Raw genomic sequence first — 23,984 nt, 5'->3', positions numbered from 1 at the left:
GTATTAAGAACTCAGGACTTCCAGAGTCCCTCAAGAATGTTCGTAGGTCTCAGAGGTATGTGTCCAAAATTTAAAAAAAAAAAAAATTGTTGTTAATTACAGAAGCACTACATGTATTCGCAAAATAGATAGCTTTCTAGATCATATTAGCATCTTTTTTTTCATGTTTAAGTAATTTATTTGATATTTGCTACTTGTGTGTTCATTTCAGCCCTCCACAGGTGTTAACGTACTGGCATCTTTTGACTCCCGCCCCAGAGGTAACCACCATTTACAGTTTAGCAAGCTTCTTCGTAATCTTTGTTTATTTTTTGTCACCGGTTTTAATTTTATTTAATTTTTTTCTTTACAAGATATGACGTAATTCCGTAGTATTTGCTCTGCAGCTAGCTTTTTCCCATTGAATGCTATCAGATACTCCTTCCTCCATTTTAAGTTTCTGTGGATCTTTTAAATTTAACTTTTAAATAGGTAATGTCTAAATATAGTTCAAAGTTCAAAGGGCGTAAGGGAGTAAGTAGTGAAAAATCTCCTGTTCTTATTTTCCTTTTCATCTACTAGCATTGTGCTTTCTTAAATACGCTTCCAGAGGTATTTTATGTACATACAGTAAATATATGTATATCATCGTGTATTTTCTCATTTTTGTAAACACAAATGGTAGCGTATTACAATGTATGTTAGGTTTTTCACTAAAACATATAACTTGGAAGTTTTACCATTTCAGCTTTAAGAGGTTTCTTTTTCTTTCTTTCTTTTCCCCCAAGTTCCACACTATTCCAATGCATTGATTTGTCATAGTTTAGCTAACTAGCCCTTTGGTGATGGCTATTTATCTCCTTTCTGATTTTGGTTACAACTGCTGATGCTGCCATGACTAACCTTAACCTTGCATGAATGCAAGTATATCTGTAGAGTTAACACCAGGCTCCAAGGAGTGCACATTTGTAATTTTAATATTACTACCAAATTTTCTTCCATAGAGACTTTCTGTTTCTTAGTGTAAATGAAGGTGCTTATTTGAACACATTTTTGTTAACAGTGTATAATCAAACATCTTGGTGTTGACAAATTTTGTAGGTGAAAGAATGCATCTCTATAATTTTAATTTGTGTTTCTCCTTATCAGTGTGGCACAGCAACTTTTCCTGTGTCAAGGGGCCATTTGTGTTTCGTCTTTTTTGTTGAACTGTTGGTTTATATCCGTTGACCATTTTTATGTGGGGTTTTGGGTTTATCGATTTCTAGAATCTCTTGGTATACTAAAGAACTTTTCTTTCTGTGGTATGAATTCCAAATGTTTTTGCAGATCATTTGTCTTTTGATGTTTCTTATGGTGTGTTCTGCAATCAGAAAATTAAATATTTAATGTATTTGATTTTATCAGTCTTTCTGATGTTGAGGTTTTACATGATATGAAAAAATGCTTTCCCTACTTCAGATTTCCCCACAACGGCTTCTTGCGCTTTTATTTATTTATTTTAAATATTTAAATATAGGAACTATTGGGAATTTATCCGAGAGTAGGATTATCTACTTTTGAACCATTAGATGTGGAAGTAGTTAGCAAGTCCTTACTGTTGGATATTTACATTATTGCCAGTTCTTTCATACTGTAAACAAAAGGCCAGATGGTAAATATTTTAAGTTTTATTTTTTTGTCTCTTTTACAACTGTTTAACTCTGGAGTTACAGCACGGAAACAATCATAGGTAATGCATACTTGAATGCGTGTGTCTGTGTTCCAATGAAACTTCATTTACAAAAACACATGGTGGGCTGTGGGCGACCCACATGCTATAGTTGGCAAACTCTTGTTTTATAGCATGGGTTAGTCCCGTAGGTCTGGAATTGACTCAGTGGTCTGTCACTTACTACGTGAATGCAAGTTTCCTAGCTTCTGAGCGTCAATTTCTTTATCTGAGAAATGGAGAAACTAATATATACTTGACACGAGTTGTTGAAAGGATCAAAGAAGATAAAATATAAGAAGCTTTCATCGCAATGCCTGGCACATTGTTGAATATCCTTCAAATGGATGATGCCTTCCTCATTGATGTCACTTTATGGCTGTATACTATTAAATGTCACTTAGTCGTTTATCGCAGAGCTGGGACTAGGGTGTCAAAAAACTCAGCAATCAAGAGGAATTATATTTTAGTGCAATATTTGTGATTGCTGGCTTTTCCTTTTGCCTCAGACTCCAGGATGGCTTTGCACAGGACTGTTAACTGAATATCGTTAAAGTTTTTATATTTTGCTCATCATAGGTTTTTGTGTTTACTTTAAACCTTAAAATACTTCATTGAGATATTATTTATTTTGATGACTGAGTTTTTGGTGAGTGCCTCACCTTAATCCTAGCCCTTTTGAGCAGGTATTTATTTATTGAGTACCTTGTGTGTACCGCGTGAACCAAATAGGCAAGTATCTGACGTCATGGAGTTAATTTTCTCATGGACCGCATACTAGAAAGAGAAATACACGAGGTCAAGGAAATAGAACATGGATGAGGGGACTATTTTAAATAGATAGGTTAGCAGAGACTCCTCTGATCTGATGAAATGAAGGGAGTTAGTGTTCTTTTTATCACTGTCGCTTCTGCTAATTTCTCCCATTTTCATTATAGATCCCCTTTATTGGAAGTTCTGCACGCTGTAAATTTATTGAAATAGAAAAAAGTATAAGTTAAAGCGAACTCTTCACAGTGTGTCGGAAAAACAGTATCCATCATGCTGCTTTGGCTTTACCTCATAACTCTGGCGCTTTATGTCTAGACATTTCCCCAGATAGCATTTAATAGTTAATACATTTGGGGGCGTGCATTCCTCCTTTTATAGTTGTCGCAGGAAGGGTGTTAATCATCCTGTCTGTACGCTCTGAAGTGCTTCCCAGCCCCACACACCCGCTCCACCCCAGGCCCCTCAGCTGTTGAGTGAGCGCCTCATAGAACGGTTTTAAATTTCTTGTTCTTTTCCTCTCAGCCCTGAGGTCAGGGGGTTGGTCTGTACCCTCGTATTCCTTGCAAACACCAAACTCCTGAATTCTGTCTGGGAATTTTTCCCTTTTTTCTGCTTGCGATTGGGATGTCTCCTGAGCTGACTGCAGGTTATATTCCACAGCCCTTTGTGGGGCGTGGTACTGACAATAGCAATGGTGTGAAAAAGGCCTCCTACTCAAAGACAGGAAGTCCCAGCATTGTCTGAACCAGACTGAACTAGGCCCTAACTGTCTGCTTTGTTTCCCTCCTGGAGAAGCAACTCTGACCTTTGGGAATGTTGCATCGTCACTTCGGCAAGTCTTCCGTGTGTAGTAACTTGTGTTGTGGCTTGCTTCTGAGGCAGAAGACTTCAGGGAGAGGCCACTGTCCCCATTAAGACTTTCAGGGGTTCCTGTCCTGTGACCTCTGCGTTACCAAGGGTGTAAATTTACAGCCAGGGATTTCAGGGCCCGTACCCTGCCCTCTTGTCTAAATGAGATCTTTAAACCCTTACCCAAGTCTATCCTCTCCTCTAGGGAAAGAGGAAAGGAAGGAAGGGGAATCAGTAGATGTTATCCTTATATATTCCATCAGTATGCGTTCCTGATTTTTATCTTTGTAATTTGACATTTTCATCTTAGTGATGCATGTAGAAAGCATTGAATGATTTAACGGTTGGTATTTTCAAACTAACATTCTGATGATCACCTATATTTTTTGGGTCACAAATAGCAGAAAGTCTACTCAAGCTGTTTTGAATACAAAGACACTTAAAATTCAGAAGTCTAGAGATAAAATTTGAATTTCAGCATTTGTTTGGTCAGGTCCTACCCCCACCCCCCACCCCTGATCCCCGCACACACCTTTTTCCTTGTCAGCTTTGGTCTCCAGCTGATTCCCTCTTGGTTCCAAGTCAGTCCTTTCCCTGCCTCCTCTTCATTCCCATTCAGGGAAGACGGTAGGTTCTTCCTTCAGCCTCTGAACAAAAGTCTGGAGCCTGCTTTTGAGTAGTATCAACCTAAACCATTCCCATTGGCCAGAGAAATCCCCCGTGCTCATTGGTTTAGTCCTGGCTTAACGCCCCTTCCTGAGTCAATCTCTTGTGAAGGAGGATGGGATTAAACAGCCAGACGACGAATCAGGTGCTATTTCTGGAACCAGGAGCAGGGTCACACCATCCAGAATTTAGGGTTCGGTTGTGGTTCCCAGAAGAAAGTATAGATAATCATGTTTATTCAGCACTGTTAGTATGTGCCGAGTGCTGGCGGATGTGCTCTGTATATAATAATTTCTTTAATCCTCACCGCGTCCTTTTGGTTACTCTCACGAATGTATCTAATGAGGGTGAATGTTAGCTAGAATATCAACAAAATTTAACATGCCTGTTTGATTCTTCCAGGTGTTACAGGAAGACTTCTTGTAGTATTTAGAACTCTTTGGAATTTTAAAATTGATCTGATATAATCTGGTAATTTGTGTGTAAGGAAATTGAATCATTATAAGACTTGACCACTGCCACATTCAGCTCCACTTTTTAGAGTTGAAACTGGAATGAAGAGCAAATTCGTGACATGGCCGTCACCATGGGCCCCTCTGGCACTCTTGACAGACATTGGTAATTGGTCTTGTTTTTATTCATAAGTAATCATACAATCATATGGAGCTAATGTGTGAGTTAAAGCTCATTTGCCACCCTTGAACTAGAACTTGAGTGGCTGGTCTCCTTACCGAGTACTTTTTCCACTATGCCATGTGACCTTCTTATCCCTGGATGACTGTTTATATTGTTTTATGGGGACAGTCAGAATTCTGAAAGAAAAGATCTTTGTCATATGATGAGTGTTGATTGCTTGAAGACGTACTTGACTTGAAGGTTGAAGACTTCAGGTCCAGAACCAACTTACCTACAGTTTATAAACACTTGAGATGTTTCTCATTGGACGGTAAAAATTGTGACTTTTTTGTTGATTGCTCAGATGCCTTTTTTAAGCAATTTTATGTGGTATTTACAAGAAACAAAAATAAAGTTGGCCCAACTTTAAACAATATTAGTTAGATTTTAAGTGGATAAACCATCCCAGTCAGTAGTAAAAAGTTTCCTTGCATGTTTGGATGTGGGTGGATTGCGCTTGAAAATTAACAGTTTTTAATCCGAGCTGCGTGCAAACATGCAGAGTTACAGCCGTTTTCTTGGAAAGACCTTTAGAATCTTCTCGTCTGTGAATTACATTTATGCTCATGGTGTGTGCTTTTCTACTGTCATCTCACACACCCATGCAGACATCACTAGTCAGTCAATCGGTTAGTCGAGTCAGTCAGTCCGTCCTTATGAGCCTCTACTCAGCCTGGAGGCCTGTGGCTTAGAACTCCCCGGTAATCATGATTGGCATCTCCACTCTTTGTAATACCCTCACTTTTTAGAATAGGAAAATAGGCTTCAGAGAGACCTTCAGGATAAGGATTAGAATCTGGGACCTGTAATGTAGAGATTCATGCTGTTCCACACTTTACTTGAAATTAATTTTAAACATCTAGTCCTAAAATAGAGGTTCTGGGAAGTTAAACAAATAACACTTGGTATTAAAAAATGAGTAAAGTAGTGCCCATTTCTGGTGTTACTGTCTGATATTATTTCTTGTATTGTGGTTAGATATTGATAGTTACCTTAAAACACATCATTGATGTGAAATGGAGGAATGAAGTTTTTATACCTAAAATTTAAAAACAAAAAATTTGCCGAACTATTTGATTATCTGTAAGGTAAATTTATGTTTTCTTAACTGGCTTAAAAATTTGAAAATTCCTGTTAATAACGCTAAACAAATTCATACTTATACATGAATAAAATGAAAACAGTGGAGATCAGCAATATGAATACTTTTTAAAAAGCACATTTTCCATTTTTCATATATACAACAATAAACGCACAAAAGGTAATTAGCTACCAGGAGTAGAAAATGCAAAAGAATTGTAAGTTGAGTCCCATAACGCTTTTTAATTAAAAAATGGAATAGTTTAAGATGTGTTCTAGATTTGGGAGAAAGAGCATTAATTATAATGTTAGGTTAAAAAATGAATACACTTATTTTTGGATTGTTGCTGTTGGTTAAAAGTAGACACCAAGATGCAGGGTAATCACGCTGGATCCAGGTAATGTTTTTAATATAAATTCCTTGAGGGAGGCATTAATAAGCATATTTGACTAGAAGCAGCACATAACATGTATATCAGTTTTGTTTTTAATTAGATTTAGACAGAATTCATTATTTTTAATGGCTTTTCATTAGTGAATAGAAACCATTATGTGGATGTATTATGGTAAAATAAATTCAAGGTGTATGCTTGTTTTCTCCAAAGAACCTCTTATGTATTTAAAGAAACCATTGTTTGGAATACAAATCATAGACATTTGAAATTCCTTGCTTTTAGACAAAAGTATGATTCATATGCTTTAAAGATAGCAATTTTTTTTTTTTTTTTTTGGCTGTGTTGGGTCTTCGTTGCTGTGCACGGGCTTTCTCTAGTTGCGGTGACTTCTCTTGTTGCGGAGCACAGGCTCTTGGCACGTGGGCTTCAGTAGTTGTGGTACGTGGGCTCAGTAGTTGTGGTTTTGGGGCTCTAGAGCGCAGACTCAGTAGTCGTGGCACAGGGGCTTATTTGCTCCGCGGCATGTGGGATCTTCCCGGACCAGGGGAAGCCCTGTGTCCCCTGCATTGGCAGGCGGATTCTTAACCACTGCGCCACCAGGGAAGCCCCCTAAAGAGAGCACTTTTATCTCTTTTTCTCAGGTCAGGTATTAATAGTGAACTACACTGAAGTGAGATGATTAACTTAAACTATAGAAAAGTCTTGTTGCTAACCAATTATATTTGCTTATCTTAGATTTTCAAGTAATATTGCTGGAGGTGGGGGGCGAGAGATTGAGATGTGTCTCTCAGATTTTTATTTGATTTTCCTTTGAACACAGTAACTTAGTTTTGGTTCAGAATTTATGCATGGCAACCAAGTTCTTTGGGTTAAATTGGCCTTAAACACTGAACATCAAGCGGGCTCTCAGACGTGGGCCCAGATTTACAGTATTTGCCATTATTTTCACGTGGGAAATTGTCTACCTTAAATAGGCCAGTTGGAATTAATCTCCAGTTGTGTGATTTATTCACCCTACTGTAGAAATATGTCTTCCTGGTGCTAATGTACTGAATTGTAACATCTCAAAATGAGAAAAATACAGTGACTTATTAATGGTACACCAAGGAGGTGGAAGTGGGTTCTTTTAATGCACAAATGAGCCGTAATTTAAGCTAATAATGTTGTTCTTTAATGATAATTTTGTAAGGTGAATTTCTCCAATTTTAAAAGGTTGTTATATAACCTTAAATAATGAAATATCATTCACGAGCTTGCTATGCTTTCTTTAGGCCACCTCTCTTCCTTTGGCATTGCTCTGTACAGATTTCTTTCTTATCAAGAGGATATGAGAACAACGCCAGCATTATCTGTAAATCAGTGCCCATCTCCTTCGTCTGTTAGGCCATAGACCTACCCTCAAGTATATAATAGTAAAGCCAGTAAAATCCGGATATTAAAATGTAACCCACTTGGACTTCCCTGTTGGCGCAGTGGTTAAGATTCCGCACTCCCAATGCAGGGGACCCGGGTTCAATACCTGGTCAGGGAACTAGATCCCACGTGCCGCAACTAAGGAGCCTGCCTGCTGCAACTAAGACCTAGTGCAACCAAATAAATAAATAAATATTTAAAAAATATATAACCCACTTAACAAAACTTAGATTTTATTTGGCATCTGTGAGTTTCATAAATATGTCTTCCTCTTTCTTCCAACCTTTATTCAGAGCTCGTGGGTTTTCTCACTAATTTCCATGTTTGGTTCCATCATTCAGTCTCAGATACCACATTGCATTTTCTGTCTCGGCTCCTAAATCTTCAGTCTGAGACAGTTTTTTATAGTGTTTCCTTGTTTGTCATGACCTCAACGTTTTGGGGGAATATCGGCCAAGTATCTTACAGAATGTTCCTCAGTTTGGGTTTGTCTGATGTTTTCCTGGTGATTGGGATTATGGATTTTTAGAAAGAATCCCACAGTGGTAATGCACCCTTCTTATCACATCCTATCAGGATGTGCATGATAATCCATGATATCGAAGGGGAGGTTGACCTTCATCACTTGGCTATATATAGGTCAGGCTTCTCCACTGGGAAGTTGCCTTTTTCCTCTTTATTTTTACTTCATTTCTGGGAAGCTAGTCCCTAAATGTGGTGGGTGCTAGGATTAAACTTCACCTCCTAAAGGGCTCACCTGTACTTTTGATTCTTGTCCTCTGCCCACATGGGAAACACTTGGACCTAGTAAATTTCTCTGCACTTCAGGGAATGACTCCCTTCAAGTGTCACCTTCTCTGGAAGGTGTGTCCTCAGGCAGGTGAGGGCCCCTCCTCTCTCTTTTGGTACCGCAGAATGCCTGCTTCCACCTGCCTTAGTCATTGGCTGGACTGCAGGGTTGTTTCCTCCATTATATAGTCAGATTCTGGAGGGGTTGCTGCACATTTTGTAACATAATAACAGTGACAATAATCACAGCGGCCACCGCTTACTGAGTTTCTATTGTTTGATACTGTTCTAGGTACTTTATGTGGATTATCTCAGCTAATCCTCATAACCACCCTTTGACAATGACACCACCGATTTTCCGCATTGTACAGATGAGAAGACAGAGCCATAGGCAGCTTAAGTCGCCCAAGGGAACTGTGGCAGCTCTGCCGCCTGGCCACCATTTCTTAGCACTGAGGCGCTGGTACTGAGCAGGTGTTGAGTCATTATTGAAATGACTGTGGTGGTGAATTTATGCACAAGACTAATTTTCCTTCTTGATTGACCTTCTTTGATTAGAGAGCTCTGTTAAAGCATCGGAAAAATAAGAGAGTCTTAAAAATAATCGTGTTTCCCCAAAGGCTTTTGAAAGCAAAGTTCTATCATACTCCTTTCTTTTAAAAACCATAATTGCCTTTGGTGGGCTTGTTGAATTTGCACACAGATTCTGTCATGCGCATGGATCGATCCTATCTTTGCAGTTTATATTACTTTATCACTGTTCAGATTAGTGTAACATAATAATGATGAAAGAAAGGAGTATTTACTTCTGAAGTTGACATCCTTAGTCTTGAGACCAGGAAATGAGAAAGACTTTGGAAGAAGTCAGCAGATAGAAGTGTAAAATTAAAACCAAAGTAATGCACAGAAAACATGTTGTAGTGTCATTAGAAGACAGAACTGTGGAAGACTCTTTAATCTCATCTTCCAATTCATGTATTTGTGCCAAAAATATGTATACTAGGAACTCAGTGTCTGTAGGGTTCTGTGCTAGACATTGGAATAAACTTGAACAAGACGGGGAAGGAGCCTGTTCTCATAGAGTAATGAGCTGGTGGGGAAGCCAGACACTAAGGAGTAAACAATAAATTACATTTGTGATAAAATGTCCATAGGAAAACAAGAACCCATTGCCGGGATAGTACAGAACCCAGTGCATCTCTCACGGAAGCCTCCCTGACAAGGGGATATTTTACACTGAGGTCAAGGAATTCCTTGACCTTGAAATTCCTTCAGCCAGGAATTTCAGATGCATTCACTGAATGCATTAAAAAGAAAATATTTTTCATTCTAGATTGAAAGAGAATCAGTGCTAGTTCCTTGGTACTAATATGTTGGCGGTATGTCTCCATCAAGATCTCATTCCTGGGGATTTCCCTGGCAGTCCAGTGGTTGAGAATCTGCCTTCCAATGCAGGGGATGCGGGTTCGATCCCTGGTCGGGGAACTAAGATCCCACATGCCTCAGGACAACTAAGCCCGTGCGCCACAACTAATGAGCCCGTGTGCCACAACGAAAGATCCTGCATGCCTCAATGAAGATCCCACGTGCAACAGCTAAGACCCGATGCAGCCAAAAATAAAGAAAATAAATAAATAAATAATAAAATAAATCTTAAAAAAAACGATCTCATTCCTTCCGGACTGTCAACAAGTGAATGGGAAGTTACTGTTGGCAGACAAACTGCCCTGTGGTTTCTACCCCTGAGCCCCATGCCTCCCTTTTTGAGAAGGTAGCCTTGCGTAGTAGGTTGCCATGTCAGAGTTACTGAGCAGGTCAAAATGGGTCCAGATGCCAAAATGCAAGTGTTCTAAGAAAGAGTTGCTAAGAGGGCACTAAAATGCACATGACTTTCTCTTCTTATTTTAGATGGATAATGTCAGACCTGAGAGAGGAAGGCTTCGTGCTGATTGTTTTCCCTCCTTCAAAACTAGGTTTCAGTTAACCACAGTGTTTTTTTAGTGTCATGTTTTTAACTTAAAGGCATTTATTCAAAGTTCTGAAAAACAAAGCTTTCAATGCTATGAGACTTGTGCAACTGAAAATGATTAATGGTATAATTCTCAGTCCTTTATAAAGTGTCTTAACCCTGAAGAGATTTATACAGTGTGGAATGGCAGTGGTGCTTCAGTGTGAGAATAGGTAATCAATACCTGCAAGCTTAGAAAAAGTGTTCTGTTTCCACCACTAATGACATAGAGGTTTTTGCAAGGCAAGGGTGTCTGGAGCATGAAGCACTCCAGAGAAGAATTAATTTAAAATCTGAAGTGGAAGATCAGTTTCAATTAAAATTGCACTTGAACGTATATTGGGTAGAGGTGGGAAAGCAAGCATGGAGTCGGCTTAAATCTTCAGATTGTTACCAGTGAATAAATGAATCTCACTGGTATGAACCCTGATTATATTTTTATAGAGGGCTAAATTATATTTCACCCATGTCTGGCAGGTTATGAGAAATAATATGAATGGCAAGTACTTATCAGAGCTTAAAGAGTATTTTTTTTTTAATCAGTAGGATAACTACCAGGTGTCTGTGTGTTTTTACAAATGATGGCTTGCATTCTTATTTCTTTGGAGTCATATGTGTTTGGATTGATTTTCACCATGCATTTTTTTCCATTGAGTGCAATTTTGTTGTAGTCCTGAGTTTCTGAAAGGCGTTACACACACACACACACACACACACACACACACACACACACACACACCCATTAAAACGTTAGTTTCCATAATTCAAGCATACAGGCGCAATTGCAGCTAGCCAGAATTTACATCATGGTCAGCTATCAAATATGTCAACAAGCACTTTATTCCATTTTTCAATGGATCCTCTTGGCATCTGTAAGAAAATTTAGAGCAGACAGGGTAATTGGAGCCTTCTGTCCCCTTTCCCCTCCTTTTTTTCTTCAAATATATTGATGCAAGATGAAAATAAAGTTTGGCTCCAACCTATGCAAATGCACACTCTGTTCCTTTATGACTCATCTCATGCAGTCTTAGGGAATTTGACCAAGAGGTGAAATGACATGAGGGAAAAGCCCTTGATAATTCCCAATTTAGTTGGAGTCCTACAGTAAAGCCAATGGCGATGTTAACTTTTTCTAGAAAGTGTTATGGCGCTTGTAAGTGATTTTGATAAGTGCCCAGAGGTTTTGCTAGATCTTTGCCAATCAGCGAACGTGTTCTTTCTGATAGTCTCTTTTATCTTACTGCAGGAGATAAGGATTAGGGAAAATGACACAGGCATAGAGTGAGGCTGAGCTGTTTGCCAGATAGCAAGCATATGAATCATTTTTAGGGGAGCTTCATCAGTTGCCCTTGCAGCCGTGAAGTTTCCATTACTGTGACTGAAAAGATTTTCTGTTGTTGCTGCTTTTTTCATGGTACCACTGTTTATATCAGCTGTGAGCTGTGTCAGACTTAGGGGCATGGGGAAATCCGTGGCCAGGCAGTGTGTGTGGTGGAGGGTTGGGCACAGGTGTGGACTTAGTAGGAGGGAGACCTATGTTAAGGTGTCCTTGTGTCTTCCGTCATACAGGGCTAGGTGTAGAGTGAGGCAGAAAAATATGGGTTCACGGATGGGTTGCTCTCCTAAAGTCACTTTGGCCATTCATCCTCCTTTATTTGATATGTGAAGGAATTTAAAGCTAAAAAAACCTAGGAATACAAGTATATGTATATGTTTGTTTGTACACACACTAAACTTTATTGTTTGGGAAGCCTAAATTTTATCTTCTAAAAATTATACAGTTTACACACACTACTGTATATAAAGTAGATAATCAACAAAGACCTACTGTATAGCACAGGGAACTCTCCTCAATATTCTATAATAACCCATATGGGAAAACAGTCTGAAAAAGACAGTTATATGTATGTGTATAACTGAATCACCTTGCTGTACACCTGAAACTAACGCAACATGGTAAATCAACTATACTCCAATATAAAATTTAAAAAAATTTAAATTATACCGTTTAGACTTATTCTATATCTGACTCTCAAAAAGAGATTTATCTTAATCTTTCTAGCAAAAGATGTTTTTTCCAGCTGAATACTTCCACTTTGTCATGTCAAGAAGGTTAAAGGTAGGGCGCAGAAAAATTTCAGAGCTTGTTATCAACTTAGTAGACATCACCCCCAGATATATAATTTCTGAATAGGGCAGAGATGCAGTTGTTGCAATGTGTTTTCTCTATCTATGCCTGATTGGTGTCCATTAGGGTTATGTGTTATAGCTACATTCTCTTCCTCTTTTCCTGTAGCATATGTTCCCCCAAAAGTCTATTTATATGAATGCTGATTCTAGTCTGAAGGTAACTTTATACCCCCATTTCCTATGAGAGTGAGGGGTTGAGAAAGAGAAGTGAGTGCCTTAACATACATGTGTTCAAACTGACTAAATTGAAAAATGTCACAATTAGCCATAGGAAAACCCTGCCTCATTGCCCACATTATTTGTAATGACTCTCATTCCAGTGTTGTGTTACTTTTAATTTTTAATTCTTTTCCTTTTCCAGTTCAAAAATTCCTAGGAACCTAGAAGAAACTTGTGTTTAGTGTACTGTTCACAATAGCAGAACATAGTAAATTGATTAAGGTGTTTTCTTGTGAATAAATGCTCTGTTTATTTTAGGAAAATTATTTTAAAATTTTTTAAAAATGTGAACAACTCTGACGGCCCTTCTGCTCAACTCCCTTAATCTGATTACGGATAAAGTTAGCAAATGTTTGATTACCAATCAAGAAGCAAAACTATCTTAAGTAACTTTTCTCTCAGATTTTCTTGCCCTATCAAGCAAATGGCTTGGATTGATAGTCTTCCAATGCACTGACATCTTTAGGGTGGGGACATGTAGAAAATGTTAACCTTGGGAGATGCAGTGCTTGACTTTCGTGCATCATACTCATTTTATCCCTGACCCTTGAACCATAAGGATTGAAGTCTTGTTTTCTTTTAACAGGTGCCTACGGTCCTGAGCACTGGGTCACGTCTAGTGTCAGCTGTGGGGGCCATCACCAGTCACCTATAGACATTTCAGACCAGCATGCACGTGTCGGTGAAGAGTACCAGGACCTGCAACTTGATGGCTTTGACAATGAGTCTTCCAACAAAACCTGGATGAAAAACACAGGGAAAACAGGTAGACTGTGTCTTCTTTACTTGTCTGTGGAACAATATGAAATGTTTCTGGGTCTCTGGTCTTTACCTTAACCACGAGTTGCTCCTTTAGTAGTGTATGTTGCTACAGAGAACGTATAGCTGAGTGAGAGCTTTGGAATTGGCCCTTGGTTTGAGAACTGACCACTTGCTTTACTAGCTGTGTGATTTGGGACAAACTACCTAATCACTTTGTGCTTGAAAATTTTTTTTTAATATGATAGGATAAAAATTAAAAATATATATATAGATAACAAAATTGTATGAGTCTCATAGGGTTATAAGGATTAAATGGGTCCGTCCACGTAAAGGACGCAGCATGGACTTTTAGAAATCTGTTTTACTGTAGTGGCCACTAGCCATATGTGGCTATATTCAAATTTAAATTTTAATTGATTAAAAGTAAGTAAGATTAAAATTCGCTCCCTCAGTTTTACTAGCCACATATCGTTTTCTTTTCCGCTTTCTTAGGTTGCGTGTTTGCAGGGTTTGAAGCAGAGGAGACCCACATTGAGATCTCTGGATTTTTCTGGGGTGTGGGTGAGGGTCACCTCTATTTATTTTTCCAGGTTTATTAAGATATAATTGATGTATAACATTTTGCCATTTCATTTTATTGGTTGTTTCTTTTGCGGTGCCCAGCTTTTGAGTTTGGTGAGTCTCATCTGTTTTTACTTTTGTTGCGTGTGCTTTTGGTGTCATATCCAAATTATCATTGCCATGGCCAATGCCAAGGAGCTTTTCCCCTATGTTTTCTTCTAGGAGTTTAATAGTTTCAGGTCTTAGATTTTAAGTCTTTAATCCATTTCAAATTAATTTTTCTGAGGGATGTAAGGTAGTGGTCCAACTTCATTCTTTGAACGTGGATGTTGCATTTTTCCAGCACCGTTTATCGACGAGGCTATCTTTTTCCCATTGAGTATTCTTGCCTCCTTTGTCAAATATTGGTTGACCGAATATGCATGGGTTTGTTTCTGGGCTCTAGATTCTATTCCACTGGTTGATGTGTTTATTTTTGTGCCAGTTCCATACTGTCTTGATTACCATAGCTTTGTAGTATAATTTGAAATCAGGAAGTGTAACACTTCCAGCTCTGTTCTCCTTTCAAAGGGTGGCTTTGGTTTCTCAGGGTCTTTTGTGGTTCCATAGGAATTCTACTATTGTTTTGACTATTTCTGTGAAAAATACCATTGGAATTTTCATAAGGATTTCATTGAATCTATAGATCACTTTCAGTAGTATTGGTACTAGCCACATTTCAAGTGTTCAGTAATATATGGCTAGTGGCTATCATATCAGGCAGCAAAGATAGAGAACATTCTATCATTATAGAAAGTTCTATTGGACAGCACTGTGCCAAATGCATAAATGAAAATAAAATCCTTATCTTCCTTGAGAATTTGCTTTGTTAATATTAGTTATTATATTAGAATACAGATGAACACCATCTTATCCCTTTGTGCATCAGACCAGCAGTTTGATCCTCCTGCTTCCCTTTACCTACCTCACCTGTCACTTGGGGTCCACAAATATGAAATACCACATTTTCAACATTGCTGGTGCAAAAACTCCTTCCCTCTTAATCACTATTATGCAAATAGCAGTTATAGATCATTGATGGAAGTAGCAGGAATGCCTTGCTATGCCCCACTGTTTGATCTGAAAATAAATCCCTAGGTGTTATATTACATTTGTGCCTAGTGCTACGTGGGATTCCGTTGGTACTAAAGATATTTTTCTTATCTTATTTTTCAACTCTTATAACCCAATCCATTAAAACTAACTCTCCCTCTCTCTCTCTCTCTCTCTTTGAAATGATCCCTTTGTAGACAAGGATGGCACTACAAACCACTGTTAGTAATCCCTTCAGGAGCCTTGGCTGCCTGAAGCCCTCATGCTGAGCTAAAATGACTTCATTATCTGTCCTTTGGTCCCATCCATGTTGTGGGTCATTGAGTTGCTTTTTTTTTTTTTTTTAACCTAACTGGCTGCACATACAACTTCGGGGATCCATTTCCTTTCTCCAAACCAGCATTTGTCTGAGATTATTCATGGCCGATTGCTTTGGGCTGGCTTCATTTGTTCTTAGAATTGTTTCCCACTCACTCAGCACAGTGATTCCCAGCTTTGGGCTCTTTTTCATAATGTCCCCACAAACGGTTCTTTGGACCTTATAGCAGCTACCTTGTCCTGTACCTTGATTCATCCATTTGAGCAGCTGCTCAGGACAGACTTGTGTACCAGTGATATTATCTGTACACAACTTTTCACCCCCACCTCTCTACTCCCCCAGTATAGATGGTGTGCTTGTTGTTACCATTCAGAATTTCTCTACCGGTGGCCCTGCTTTATATTTCAAATGTGAGTGTCCTTTGGACACCTGTGATGGGAATATTACTCTGCAGACTATCTGAATGTGGTGGACGGAAGATTTGCCACGCTGGGGTAATCGGGTTTTGCTGTCGAGTGCTACCTTGGTGCCACATTCCAGAAGCCTGCCAAAGGCAATTCGCTGGGCTCTCTGATATGGTTTTCTCCTTGACTTGCAACACTTGACAGCCTTCTGCAAAGATAACACATTTCAGTGACAGCTTTCAACTTGGTATCTCCAATGACATGTTTTAGATGAGTGTAGGGTTCACTCAGTGCAAGTTGATTCATGACCTTGGTCTTCCAGAAGCTGATTATCAATCTCTGTCACTCTGCTGTCTTCCCAGAGTGATCCCCAAGTTGTTGCCTGTCTATGGGTGCATGTGCCTGACTTTGGAGCACAGCCATCCAAATATGAACGCATCTGTCTCTGAAATTTCAGAAGAAGCATGGCTTTCTGAGAAGCAGAAATAAATCCTCGTGGCTTCTCAAACTGTACTTATGACTACAAAATTTATGACATCATACTAGGCGGGCCAGTATCTCATAAATAATCTAACATGATTCTATAGGAGTGATTTTTTAAAAGTGCCAACCATTTGTATGCAATTTTAAATGTGAACATCGAATTGTTTTTCTGTTCTCTTCAAAGAGTTTCAATTTACGTTTGTCTAGAAACTTGGGTGCGAAAACCAACCTGTGTCATTGTTGTTGTTGTTTTTTTAAATAAGCATGAACCTAGAAACTTCTTTATTCTGCAGTTCTTAAAATGCCAAGTGAGTTCGTAAATATTGCAGCATTTTAGAGAAATATGAGGATTCACTTGCTTCATCAGTTACGCACGGATCATATAAATTGAGCTGAACACGGTATAAATACAGTGCAGGGTGCTGTGTGTCTGAATTAAAGGTAGGAGTTCATAATATCTGCAGTGAGTAGTATTGATAGGCAACTTGGATAATATCAGTTTAAAAAAACACACATATCATTGTATACTATAGTTTTGTAAGATGTGACCATTTGGGGAAACTGGATACAGGGGACTCGGGACCTCTGTATTATTTCTTACAACTGTATGTTGATCTACAGTTATCAGAAAGATTAAAAGTTTAATTTAAAAAAAAACCCGTGTGTTGTGAGCCACATAGTCCGTCTTTGTTACCGTCATTCATTTCATATCTAACTTTCATACCTAGATGCCAAAAAAAAGTCATTTTTATTAAATCATTAATTTTTAAGCAACACCTATTTTTCTTCCCCAAAGTCTTTTCTTGAACCTCGCACTTGTAGAAAATAAATCCAGGAAGGAATATTTATTTTTTTTCTGGTAGAAATTTACAGGTCACTTATCTGTAAAATAGACTGTCATTTGCATATCAAAATATGAATTTAGAAAGTTAATATTTAAAGCGGCCTGTTACATACAGACAGTAACTTTCTCGTAAAACAGTTTTAATGTTCATATCTGTCTTAACCCCCGGAGAGGGCTATATATTTAATCTAGCATAATCAATAGAGCAATGTGGTTGTACCTAGCCCACTTCTCGAAAGTTGTCTAAAATATCTTTACAAGACAGATAGCATCTCTCTATTTCTTCCCGAAGAGCCATGACTGTCTATTGTGCCAGTTCTCATTTGATTCCATCTAAAGTTATTTCTCCCTCTTTCATTTTTGTAGAATGAAAAGATAACGCATTCATTAAGAATATTTCAAGATAATCTTGCTGTTCCTAGCATTAGCTTCTAGCTAAATGATCAAAATTTAAGACTTAGATGGTGCTTCTGATATATGTTAATAAGCCATGGTCTCCTATGAGTTTTAACTATTTGGAGGATGTTTTTGTGTTTCTTCACTACTTTTTCTTTTACCCTCCCCCCCACACCAAGGACAGGTAGTAAATACATTTGCCAGGATGGTTGTTACTTCCATTTTCACATTTTATGTTGGTTTACTATATTTTTTCTTTGCCTACATTCTTTCTTATTTGTCTACCTATACCAGTGCCTGGCGTAGGTGGATTCAAGAAGTAGTTGATAAGTTAATAAAAGTAGATTGATGGTGGGAAAAGTCTGTGTAGGTAGGTAGGTCAGGAACCATGTCCTAATATGTTGCTCAGCCCATAAAATTCAGACAAGGATTAAGAGGCTGTTGCCTCTACTTTATTTTACCAGGTCCTTCAAACTTTTATGGTAAAGTGACGCCATAAGAACCCACAGACTTAAACTAAGAAAAGAACAACCTCATTGCAGGCTGATATGAAGAGAAAAATATAATCTTAACAACCTCAGTCATTTCCACGTGCTACTTCCCTAACTGAGCACGTGACCCCAGTTCAGTACAAGAGGAGCATTTGGCCCTGCTGCTCTGCTCGCCCACAGGGCAAGGCTCCCCTGGGCCAAGCAAGTGTCTGACCGTGAAAAGCACTCTGCGTTCTGTGGGTCACTGCAGTTACAGCTCAAACTAACGGCTGCCCCCATGCTGCCCTGCAGAAGCAGTGTTCTGGTCTAAGGTTGGTGGAGAAACTGATGCGAGCCTTACTGAGAGTCAGTAGCAGGCTGCCATTATGGGCTCCTTACAGAGTTGCCAGTGGTGATTTTCATGGTGCTTGATTTCTTCCCAAATTCATGGACTTGCACGCTTAGCCCCCGCTCAAGAGGGCATTCCACAGTGCCAGCATGATTGTCCAAGTGTCACATGCATGAAAAAAGCCTTTAGCAATCCTGAGATTGGGAAGGAAGTTTCTAGGAATTCTGTGTGTGTGCTTGTCTTCTCATCCCTGATTGTTTGGGCTTTCTCTTCTTTCCATTTCTATTCTGCTTCTATTCTTTCTGTTCTGTTGATGAGTATCTCTCCATGAGCTTTCACTTTTTTGCAGTTTGCTTCTCTCCCACCTTTCCTCTCACATCTCCGTGAACTTCCCCACCCCTGTAAACAAGGCTCTGCCTCCTGCCTGTTGGTCTGTTTTCACTCCCAGGTCCTAGTTTTGGCCCCCTTCTCTCCCTTCTTCCTGTCTTCCTTAGAGCTGGCCGCAGATGAGAACCAGAGTTTGAAAGTGTTTTTTCTTGCTCTGTTTATGGAGTAGAGAGCCCGGTGCTGATGGTGAAAACCTGAGTATGTCCTCATTTCAATAAAACCTATATTCCTGATATATTGATGGGAAGGGCTTTAGGACAAGTGAGGTACACAATGATACCCCAAGTATATGTTCTTGGGGTTTCCAATTTTGCTTGATACCAAACCATCAAATTATTTGTATTCTATTACCCTCCCACCCCCTTGGGTGATCTTAATGATCCTTGATAGGTGTAAATGTGGGCACTGAAGATGGACCAGCATGGGGTCCTTTTTCCTGGATCACATTTTTTTCTTTAAGCTCTGAGTTTTGTTTATGCCACTAACGAATTGGTCATTTTGCTCGCAAAGAGGCTGCCGAGGTTTCTGATTAAAAGCGTAGCATCAGCCAAGTAGACAGATGTTTGGAAACATCTGGGTGTTCAGCACCATTGACACTGGGCATGCCCAACCCTGACTTCATAATACCCCACAGCCCTCTGGTTAGTTCAAGGTTGCCCAAAAACGAAAATTTAAGTGTAATTAAAAAAGGATCTGTTCTTCTTTGGGGGGGATGCTAAATGTGCTTTGGCTCTTCTTAAATTTCTCTTATTTCAGATATCCAGATTCTTGGGTTCTTTTCAGCCTGTTACCATTCAGTCTTGCCTGAACCCTGGAATTCAAGTCGGAGCTATTTCCCTGGGTCTCTCTTTGGCAAGACGCGCTGCAAGCTCTGTTTCCTGTCTGCTAAGCTCCACTTCCTTTCTCTTATCCCCATAGCCCCAGTCCCTGCGCTCGGGTGGTAGCAGCTATTTTCTGGGTAGACCGAAGCCTAATTTACCAGTTACAGAATGGGCAAACCAGCGCTATGTTACATAACTAGACTCAAAACTGAATTCACGATTTTGAATTTTGAGGGTAATTTTTGAAGCGTTCCTTTCTTTTTTAGGGCACAGAACCTTCTGCTAGGTTGTCATCTGTCGTATCTTATATGATTAAAGGGTCAACTAATCCACTTTGTTCCTCTTGCTCAATTTAGCAATGAGTTAACCGAGACCCAGGATAATCCCATGACTTGGCGTTTCTTGGTTCTCTGAGGCTGCTCCGACTCACCTTGTCTGTCCACTGTCTCTTTACTAGATGAATGCAGTAACCTCCTGACTTTGTTTCTTTCTTTTTTTAAAAATTAATTTATTAATTTATTTATTTTTGGCTACATTGTGTCTTCGTTGTTGTGCGCGGGCTTTCTCTAGTTGCGGCGAGCTGGGGCTATTCTTTGTTGCGGTGCACAGGCTTCTCATTGTGGTGGCTTCTCTTGTTGCGGAGCACGGGCTCTAGGTGCGCGGGCTCAGTAGTTGTGGTTCGCGGGCTCAGTAGTTGTGGCTCATGGGCTCTAGAGCACAGGCTCAGTAGTTGTGGCTCACAGGCTCTAGAGTGCAGGCTCAGTAGTTGTGGTGCATGGGCTTAGTTGCTCCGCAGCATGTGGGATCTTCCTGGACTAGGGCTCGAACTCCTGTCCCCTGCATTGGCATGCGGATTCTTAAGCACTGCACCACCAGGGAAGCCCCTGACTTTGTTTCTACCAACCAATGTTGCTTTCCTTCCAGGCCTTTTCCGTTTAGTAGCCACAATGATCTTCTTATTTCCCTAATCTGATCGTGTCTGTGTGTCTCCCCCTCTTTCTTTCTTGTTCTCTCTCAACCATATTGAGGACCTCTCACTTCTCTGCAGAACTCAGACAGACTCCTTGCTGTCCCTGCTTTGCTGTCTGGCCTCTATGCCACACCCTGCTCTCTGGGCACCAGTCACCCTGGCTTCCTCCACACAGGGCCTTTGCATGAGCTTTTCCTCCTGCTGTGCTCCCCTCTCTTCAGCACTTTTACAACATAGCTCACCTCTCACCTTATCAGTCCTTGTTTTGAAACCTCCTCCCCTTCTCCAGTCTGGGGTTGGATGCTCACCTCTTACCACCTGTCCCACCTGCAGGGTTGCTTCTGTCATCTCTTTAGTTGCTGGGGCCTGTCTTTCCCACCAACTGTACACTCCGTGAAGGCAGGAGCTAATGTCTCATTTACTTACCTTTTCTTCCCCAGTAGTTACTTGGTAAATTATTTGAAAAAATAAACGGTAGTGCCTACAGGGACGTTAGTAGAAGCCTAGAACTAGAGCCTGTGTGTCTTGACTTCCAGACCAGAGCATTTCCCTTTTCACCAGGAGCCTGAAAGCATCACCTGATGGACACTGGAATGGTGGGTGGTCTGGAGGTCTCACCATTACGATCCAATAATGGGAGTCTTTTCCCATCTTGTAGTGTTAAAAATTGGTTGGGAAGTGGTGGAGGTAAGACAGTAACGGGCTTATTTTCCTTCTCATCCATTTTTTTGTTTAACTTTTGGCATCTGCTGCTGTTTACTCAGATTGTAGTGTGAACATTTGCTTTAAGCCAGCATTATTTAGACACACTGAGTTTAATTTATAAACAGTTTGTGGATGTCCTGTGAAGAATGCAGTGAATGCCTGGCACTCAGTCTTCCTGTCAAGCTCAGGAGGAAAGTAACTCCTCATCCATGGTGTGACTCCTACCTGCCCCCTGCCCCTGTGTAGAGCGTTTTTTCATTATGGGGCGCCCTGGACACGGGGGGAATCTGTGAAAGCTGTGGATCCTCTCCCTAGGATAACTTCTATAAACAGCACTTATATAATGCCATCTAGTTTTTAACTCTAAGTTTCAGGTATACAGCATTATAATTTGACATCTGTATACACTACAGAGTTATCACCGCCGCAAGACTGTTTACTGTCAGTCACCGCACAGTTGATCCCTTCCACCCATTTTACCCACCCCTCCAACCCCTTGCCCTCTGGTAACCATCTGATCTCTGGATCTGTGAGTTTGTTTTATTTTGTTCATTTGTGCTGTTTTTTAGACTCCACACACCAGTGAAGTCATACTTACTTGTCTTTCTTCTGCTGGCTTATTTCACTTAGCCTAATGCCTTCAAGGCCCATTCATGCTGTTGCAGATAGCAGGGTTTCATTCTGTTTGTGGCTGAGTAGTATACCATGGTATATACGTATACCACATCTTCTTCATCCATTCACCTATCTATAGACACTTATGTGGTGTCCATATCTTGTCTATTTTAATAATGCTGCAATAAACATAGGGATGCATATATGTTTTCAAATTAGTTTTCATGTGCTTCGGATAAATACCCAAGTGGAATAGCTGGGTGATATGGTAGTTCTAGTTTTATTTATTCTTAACTGTTTTCCGTAGTGGAAAAATTCCCACCCACAGTGTACTAGGGTTCCTTTTTTTCCACACCCTTGCCAATGCTTATAGCCATTCTAACGGGTGTGAGGTGATATCTCATTGTAGTTTTGATTTGCACTTTCCTATTAATTAGTGATTTGAACATCTTTTCATGTGCCTGTTGGCCATCTGTATGTCTTCTTTGGAAAAATGTCTATTTAGATCGTCTGCCCAATTTTCAATGGGAATTTTTGGGGTTTTGTTGTTGTTGAGTTGTATGAATTCTTTTGTATTTTGGACATTAACCCCTTACTGGATATATGAATTGCAAATATCTTTTCCCATTCAGTAGCTTGCCTTTTTGTTTTGATAATGCTTTCCTTTACTGTGCAGAAGCTTTTTAGTTTGATGTAGTCCCATTTGTTTATTTTTGCTTTTGTTTTTCCTGCTTTTGGAGTCATTCCGCAAAAGCATCGATAAGACCCATGTCAAAGAGCTTACTGCCTATGTTTTCTTCTAGGAATGTTATGGTTTCACGTCTTACATTCAAGTCTTTAATTCATTTTGAGTTAATTCTTGTGTATAATATGAGATAGTAGTCTAGTTTCTTTCTTTTGCATGTGACTGTCCAGTTTTCCCAACACTATTTATTGAAAAGATTGTCCTCATTCCATTGTACGTTCTTTGCTCCTTTGTTGTAAATTAACCGTCCGCATATGTGTGGGTTTATTTCTGGGCTTTTACAGTGCCATCTTCCTGCTATAATGTGGTGAATGAGTTACTGTTGTGGGCATTCTTCATGTGTCAACCCTTGTGATCTCATAACAAACTTGTGAAGTTGCTGTTGTATTATTCCAGTTTCACAGAATAGGAACTGAAGCACCCAGAAATGCAGTAAGTTTCTCACAACTGATAGTGGCAGATCTAGGGCTCAAATTCAGACCCAACTGGCTCCAGAGTCTGACTTCGTTTATGCACCCATGCTCAGAATTTTACTTCCTGTATCAGGAGGATGTAGACTGCGAAGTCTGTGGGTGGCTACTGCTTTGGACTTTGGACTCCAGGTTAAAAACCCTGAATTTGAAGCTCCCAGTTTCTTCCACATCCTCCATCATTCTTCTTTAATTTCATCACAATGCATATTAGCAGTTGAACAACCAGAGGGGCCTCATTCTAGACAGTGCACTCCTAGGTACCTTCCCTGCCTTCTCCTCCTGGCCCATCTTTCTCCAGTCTTTAGCTGTTGCTTGCTACCTTCCTAAATGTCACCTTATCCAGATTCACTCTTGGTGCTACTGTTTTAAAATTTAAATTAAAATGTATTTATTCATTATTATCGTAGTATCATTTACTTATTGTTTTTCAGTTGATGCACTTGATTTTAATTAAATGAATTGATTTTAAAGCAAAACATTTTATCAACACCTTAATGCAAAACGCTGTGCATTTGACAAGGATAGACTTATGTAAAAAATTACGTCTGTAATCTGTGAAAATAAATCAAAGGTACCAACGTTATTAAGTTCTAGCTTACGTATTTACTTTTCGGTAAAGGGGGAAATGAATGAGTATCGTTGAAAGGTGGAGGGCATATTAGCATCAAACTGATTTTCTTTTCACTGACGTGACTGAAAGAATAGAAATCATGGAAATCTGTTTTTTACTCAGTGTTTTAGTAAATTCAGAGCAGCCACTCAACACTTAACATCTCAAGTATTTGGGTCACACCTACCTTTGCTGTTTATTGTCCCTGCTCAAGGACACGTTTTGTTTTGTGG

At 39.6% G+C, this 23,984-nt stretch overlaps 1 protein-coding gene across 3 annotated transcripts in view; it reads left to right on the top strand.

The window, feature by feature from the left end:
- The window catches only part of PTPRG (protein tyrosine phosphatase receptor type G), a 731,646-nt gene that overhangs the window by 405,703 nt on the left and 301,959 nt on the right, over positions 1–23,984 (top strand). For all 3 annotated transcript variants that reach the window (XM_033424736.2, XM_004267970.3, XM_004267971.3), the window contains exon 3: positions 13,332–13,511. In XM_033424736.2, coding sequence (XP_033280627.1) covers positions 13,332–13,511 — 180 coding nt within the window. The remainder of the gene's footprint in view (positions 1–13,331; positions 13,512–23,984) is intronic.

The sequence above is a fragment of the Orcinus orca genome, chromosome 10 (genome assembly GCF_937001465.1).
Source record: "Orcinus orca chromosome 10, mOrcOrc1.1, whole genome shotgun sequence".
In the NCBI taxonomy this organism is placed as follows: Eukaryota; Metazoa; Chordata; class Mammalia; order Artiodactyla; family Delphinidae; genus Orcinus; species Orcinus orca.
Note: the sequence above shows the minus strand (reverse complement) of the source record. Positions and strands in the feature narration are given on the sequence as shown.